The 6,509-nt window shown below is 61.1% G+C and overlaps 1 protein-coding gene across 3 annotated transcripts; it reads right to left on the bottom strand.

Annotated features, from left to right (window-relative positions):
* Nucleotides 1–728: 728 nt before the first annotated feature.
* Nucleotides 729–5,700, bottom strand: MLLT11 (MLLT11 transcription factor 7 cofactor). 3 transcript variants are annotated; one of them, XM_072846989.1, is made up of 4 exons: nucleotides 3,588–3,841; nucleotides 3,195–3,328; nucleotides 1,331–1,585; nucleotides 729–876 (listed from the first exon to the last, which is right to left on the bottom strand). In XM_072846989.1, the coding sequence occupies exons 3-4, from the start codon at nucleotides 1,576–1,578 to the stop codon at nucleotides 729–731; spliced, it is 396 nt and encodes a 131-aa protein (XP_072703090.1). In that variant the 5' UTR covers nucleotides 1,579–1,585; nucleotides 3,195–3,328; nucleotides 3,588–3,841. The 3 variants fall into 3 exon arrangements, with proteins under 3 accessions (XP_072703090.1, XP_072703091.1, XP_072703089.1); XM_072846990.1 differs by lacking the exon at nucleotides 3,588–3,841 and adding an exon at nucleotides 2,642–2,695 and having other exon boundaries at nucleotides 3,195–3,429; XM_072846988.1 differs by lacking the exon at nucleotides 729–876 and having other exon boundaries at nucleotides 1,227–1,585; nucleotides 3,195–5,700.
* Nucleotides 5,701–6,509: the final 809 nt, after the last annotated feature.

Genomic DNA, 6,509 nt, shown 5'->3' with positions numbered 1-6,509 from the left:
TAAGTGCTGCCTCAGCCACCCCCCGGACACGTATCCCCCCAACTCTTAGGACAGTTTCAGGATGCTCCACATCACAACTTCACCCCAATTAAACCCAAAAAAAGCACATTCAAGAAGGCAAACCAGTTGTGTTCACTCTCCCAGAAAACAAGCTTGAAAAAAAAACTTTAAAAGCCAAAAATTATTCAGGGTTGGCATTGTTTTTTCCCCCCATTTTGAGATGATGCTCAGAAATAAACCTCAGCCTGCGGAGAGCACAGGGGAAAACCTCCCCGAGGAAAATGCAAGGCTTCCACTTGAGTGAACGCATCAAATTTTTGTTGTTATTTTTAAAGGGGTTGATTAATTGGGTGGGGAACCAGAAACGTTTTAATTTCAGGGTAAGATCAAACTAAATTATCTATCTTGTCTTTCAGCTCAGCCCCCGTTACCTGCCCGGACCCCACAATGTACCCGGCCTCTGTCCCAGTCAGGAATCCCACCTGGGATAAAGGACACGGGGGACAAAAAACGGAGAAAAATCAAATTTTGGGCAGTGAACATCCAGCCTTGACCCCACCGAGCAAGGTCGGAGCGTTTCCATGTGTATTTACCCTCCTGGCCATCATTTCTCCTGCTTGGGCTCAAGCCACAAGGTGCAAAGAGATTATTTCTTTCAAGAAAGAGGCTTGTGCTCGTGTCCCGGGCACATCCCTGCCTCTTCCACCTTGATTATCCCGAAGGGAAGGTTAAGGAGCGAAGCGGCTTTTGGAGAAACCGGGCCAGGGGAGCGCAGAGGATCTCTGCATCCCTGCGAGAGGAGCGGGGACGATGCTTTCTGCAAAACGAAGACGATTCCCATCAGTCCTGTACCGCTCCCTTTGCACAAATGACTTTCTGAAAAAAGCACACAAGAAATGAGCTCAAACGCTCGTCCCAGAGCACAGGGACGCCCACGGTCACACAGCTGCAGGGTGCTGGGTGGTGGCAGAAACTCCCCCAGCATCTCCCGCACCCGCTGGCACGTGGATGTGGGGCAATGGGGTGGCTGTTTCTGCCCCCTCCCCTCGTATTTGCCCCCTGTGCTGTTATCCCCTACTTGCACCGTCGTGGTGCTTCCTGCACTGCTGCAAGAAGGGAAGAGAAGAAGAAGGTGGAGAGAGGCTGAAGGTTTGCGGGGACCCCATCACCATCAGGGCTGAGTTACGATGTCAAAAACTGCCCGGAAACAAAAAAAAACAACCTCCAAACCAGCAACAAAACCAAATCCTCGCATGCCTAGCTGAGAGGGAGGGGGCGGGGGCGTAAGGAGAGGCAGAAAGGAAGGCTTCAAATTAGATCGAAATCTAACGCGCTAATGCTGGCGATAGGAGCTCTCCAGAAATTAAAGCTGTTGAACTGCAGCAGACTGTCCTCTTCTTCGGAGATGTCGTGGCTGATCTGATCCCGCTCGCCGGCGAGCTTGCCCAGCCCTCCTTTGGGTTTGTAGAGGGCCACGTCGCTGAGCCCCAGCCCCTCCAGCTCCGCCACGTCCAGCCGGGGAATCGGCATCCTCCAGTAGATGAAGGAATCGTACTGGCTGCTGATGGTGTCCAGCATTTTCAGGCTGTGAAGGTGAAGGGGGCGAGGGGAGAGGAGGAGAAAAGCTCTACCAAAGGCACAGGACAGCCGCCCCAAAGCGGCTGAAACTCTCAGGTGTTGCCATATTGACCAATTCCCCCCCCCAAAAAAAAATCAATGGGGCAGGAGAGTGGGGTGTCCTGGAGGTTTGACTCTAGGCTGGGCCTACATGCAGACCTGAGCCCTGCCACTGGTCCTATCCATGGCCTTGATCACGGCCCTTCTCTGAGCTGTAATTTGGAGGGGTGTGCAATGGGACTTGTCACCCCGTGCCTCAGTTTCCCCATCTGCACAAAGGGGAGCATGGGAAGGATGGCCAGGGTGGGGGCTAGCCCCTTCCCAGTCGCATCTCCCGACATCCATCCTGGGCACCTCGATGCCTGTGGGCTGGCATCAGCGGGGACCAAAGACGGGCTGTCCCCCACATCCCGCTCTGCCGGCAGGGGATCCAAATGAACCCTTTTTCCACCAAACCATGCAAGAGGGTCTCACCCTTTCCCTGTGCCGAGCCCCCTGCGGAGCAGGCAGCGAGGGGGGGGTCCCTGCGCATCTGCCCCCTCGCTGCCCGCAGAGCCCACGCCGTCCCCTCCCTCCCCGGCCCTCGTGGCATCGCATCACCCCGGGGGACCGCGGCCGAACCCTCTAGAAAGGGCTGGAAGAAGCATCGCTCAGCGTTGCTGTCGCACCCCACCCACCCCACCGGTGCCGGCTGTGTGCCCGTGCCGTGCCGCCGTGCTGTGCCATCCCGCTGTGCCGTGCCGCAGAGCCCCTCCCGCAACCCCACCCGGATCCACGGAGAATTGGGAAAGAGCGGGAGGGGACGTGGTTCAGCTTTTCCTCTGACACAGCATGGCCTGAGCTGAGTCTGACTTGCGCTGACTTGCTTTTCCCTGGCAGAATTATGTCACTCACCTCCCCGCATTTGGCAACAGAGGTGAGGGAAAAAAAGTCAACTGCCCGACCCAAAATATCCTCCTTTTCCTGCTGATTCCCCCATTTTAAGCCCTGGGAATCAGAATCCTAAAGGATGATTCAGACATACCTTGAATCACGCCCTCCCTCGCTCCCCGTCCGTGCGGTGAGGGGTGACCAGCTGCTAAATTTAAGATTCCCGATGTAACTCAGAGGCTATGAAAGGCTCCTGTGTCACCCCCCGGGGAAACTGAGCCACGGAAATAGCCTCCTCCCCAGGGATATATCCCTGGGTATCCTTCTGCACAACAGCAGGGAATTATTTAACGGTGACGGATGTTGCGGACAATGGCTTTTAAAGCTTCAAAGGGGGGGAAAAGGGAATTTAGCGACAAGAAACAAAAAATTCAAATCTCCGGAAAAGGCAATTGATGCAGGGAAAAAAAAACCCCTCCTGCATTGCGTGTCACCCCCAAGGAAGAGCATCTCCCCTGGGATCAGCGTGGTCTGCTCATCCTGTGGGGGCAAAAACACCTTTATCTGCTTAATCCCTGCGGGCTGTTGCTTACTTCCCCCCAAAAAAAATCCTGGGGTGCCAACGCCCCCCTCCACCCAAATCTCTTCCCAAAAAAAGCATCCTCTTGCTTTTCATCCCCCTTTGCCCGCATCCTGCCATCCCTTACCTGTCGAGGATGGATGGGCTCGATGCCGGCCGGGCTCTTTGTGCTGGGAAGCCGCGGGCGTTGCAGCGTCGCTTTTGTCTGCTGGCGCGTCTGGGTCTGCAATGCAGCCCCTCGAAGCCGCTCGATGAATTCCCCTTCGTCGTGGGGGGGGAGACGATGGGCAGATGAGTCAGCGGCTCCCACCCGCGCCAGGGAGGGGGAGGACGGCCGACGCGGACGCGCAGGAGGGGATCCTGCGCGCTGGACCCTCAAGATGGGGATATATTAAACCTATAGAGGATGGGAGATTTCCCGCAGCGATTCCCAATTCACTCCTGCAGCCTTCAGCCCAGGATTTGGGGGGATAACGGACCGTTTTCAGCCTCCAAGGAGCTGGCAAAGGTTTCTTTTTACCTGCGTGCGAAGAAATGGGGTGCCACGGTACCCCCGAACCTTGAGCTGTAGGAAGGCACCTTGCGGGTCAAGGTTTGGTGCAAAAAAACCCAGATAAGGGTTTTTTTCGTGGCGTTGCTGAGTCTGGAGGTGTTTGGTCCTGATGCTGCACGGCAAAAATATCTCAGCTTTGTGTCTGAAGCCAGACGTGGAGCTAGAAATAGGAGGGAGACACCCAAAGCCGGCATCCCTGCCAGGGCTGGGAGAAGGGCTGCTTCAAAGCCGGGGTGGGGGGCACCTCACGCAGCCCTGCTGCCCCCCGCTCCCCGCCACGGCACCCATGGGCACCGGGCCATGACCACGGCCCCTGCGCTGCTGCGGTGTCGGAGGGACGGCGACCCCGGGAAGCGGGACAGCAGAGAAAACCCCAATGCAACCCCTCCGACCTGCGAATCTCCCTGCCCAGGCCACCGCTGAGCCCCGAAACATCCTTTTTGGGGGGGGACAGGCCAGATCGGCACACCCAGGAGGCTGAGAGCAGCCCTCACCCTCCTCTCCCCTGGGCTTTGCCCGGGATCAACATTCCTTTGGGGCTTTAGGGTTTTTTTCCTCCCTTTTCCTCCCCGTTCCCTGTGCGCGGCTCATTTCTGCCGGTGCCAAGTCCTTTCGCCAGCACTCGGCTTTCAGCAGGGCTATTTCTGCCTCCTCCTCCTCCTCCTCCTCCTCTCCCTGCCACTGTCATGAGCCAAGAGGATCCCATGTCCTCTGCTCCTAAATAGACCCAGTCTCGGCTGGGCCCCGCCAGCGCCCGGCGCAGGGAAAATGCCAAGCAGGGGCCCAGCGGAGGATGCCGATCCCTCCGGGGGGTCTCGCCGCCGTGTCTTCGGGGATCCCCGAGGTCACGGCGTGCAGCCTGGCTGGGCGACTCCGCAGGGAGCTGGATGTGACCCATCTGCTTGCCCAAGCCCTTCGCTTCGGGGTGTCACCTACTGAAAGGGGTGGCTCAGGCCTGACTACCCAAACCTGTGACATCCCTCCCCGAGAAGGGACCTGGGGCCAAACCCTGCGGGGGAAGATGGGGGACATGGCGATGCGGGGTCCCTCTGTGCCGCAGGGACCCAAGTCTCTTCGCTGCAGTGGCTTTGGACCCGGCGGTTTCGGGAGGGCTGCCCAGACCCAGCAGACACATCGTCAGGGGGGCTGTAGCGGGGGACAATGTCCTCTGGCAGCACAAGCGAAAAAAAAAAAGGGCTCTTCAGCTGAAACAAGGTCTCAGACACTCGGGGTATTATCAGCCGGGGCCGCCCCGACGGCTCAGGACAGGCGCGGGGACAGTGCCGCCTTGTTCGGGATTTCTGGAGTGGGAGCAATGGGGATGGCTGGGATTTGGGGGCTGATGCAGGAAGGGACACTCTGGGGCTCACCCAGGGGTGTCCCCTGTGTGCATCCCTCCGGGCGGGCTGGGGACCCACAGGAGGGGACGCCCCGGAGGTCCCAGTTCAGCTTGGCTGGTGGCTGGAGCTGTGGGATTTTGCCGGCAGCTGTGGCAGTGGCAGGACCATGACAGGTGGCAGTGGCGGTGGCAGGACCATGGCAGTGGCAGGACGGTGGCGGGTGGCAGTGGCGGTGGCAGGACCATGGCAGTGGCAGGACCGTGGCGGTGGCAGTGGCGGTGGCAGGACCATGGCAGTGGCAGGACCGTGGCGGTGGCAGTGGCGGTGGCAGGACCATGGCAGTGGCAGGACGGTGGCGGGTGGCAGTGGCGGTGGCAGGACCATGGCAGTGGCAGGACCGTGGCGGGTGGCAGTGGCGGTGGCAGGACCATGGCAGTGGCAGGACCGTGGCGGTGGCAGGACCATGGCGGTGGCGGGTGTTGTGCAAGCGGAAGGGCCCCGACCTGGAAGTGGTGCAACGCTGCTGCTCGACGCCGGCCGTGGGGTGGTCCGGGGGTTTCCGCCCTTTCGGTGCCTCAGTCCCCTGAGGGCTCTGGCACATCCGTGGAAAAAGTGGGAAGAAGGCCCGGGAGCAAACGGGAGCGTAACTGCGCCCTGGGGGGACCCCCAGTCTTGCTGGGCACCCCCAGTCCTACCAGGACCCCCGGGACCCCCCCAGGGCTCCCAGAAACCCCGGCCATGTGGGGCCCTCCCACATTGCTGAGCCCCTGGACCCCCCAGCTGGGACCCCCAGCCCTACCAGGACGCCCAGCCTTGTCAACGCCCCCCAGCCCTGCCAGGGACCCCCGGCCATCCTGGGACCCCCAGAAACCCCAGCCCTGCCAGGCCCCTGCCAAGCCCCCACGCCTTGCTGAGTCCCTAGAGCCCCAGCCCTGTTACCCCCGCCCCTATCAGGATCCCCAGCATTGCTTAGCCTCAGGACCCCCGTCCTTCTGGGACTCCCCAGCCCTACCGGGACCCCCAGGACCACCAGCCCTACAGGGACCCCCAACTCTGCCCAGACCCCCCAGCCCCACCAGGACTCTCCAGCCCTGCTGGGAGCCCCAGCCCTACTGGGACCCCCAGGACCACCAGCCCTGCCAGGACCCCCCAGCCCTTCTGGGATCCTGGGGACCCCCAGCCCTACTGGGACTCTCAGGACCTCCCGCCCTACCGGGACCCCCAGCCCTTCTGGGACCCCCCAGCCCTACCGGGACCCCTCAGCCCTACCGGGATCCCCCAGCCCTTCTGGGACCCCCAGGACCTCCAGCCCTACCAGGAACCCCAGCCCTGCTGGGACCCCCAGGACCCCCGGCCCTACCGGGACCCCTCAGCCCCACCGGGACCCCGCAGCCCTTCTGGGACCCTGGGGACCCCCAGCCCTGCCCGGACCCCCAGCCTTACCGGGACCCCAGGACCTCCAGCCCTACCGGGACCCCCGGCCCTACCGGGACCCCTCAGCCCTACCGGGACCCCCCAGCCCTTCTGGGGCCCCGGGGACCCCCAGCCC

This window comes from Ciconia boyciana, chromosome 26 (genome assembly GCF_034638445.1).
Source record: "Ciconia boyciana chromosome 26, ASM3463844v1, whole genome shotgun sequence".
NCBI lineage: Eukaryota > Metazoa > Chordata > Aves > Ciconiiformes > Ciconiidae > Ciconia > Ciconia boyciana.
The sequence above is the reverse complement of the archived record's forward strand: the minus strand, read 5'-3'. Positions and strand labels throughout refer to the sequence as shown.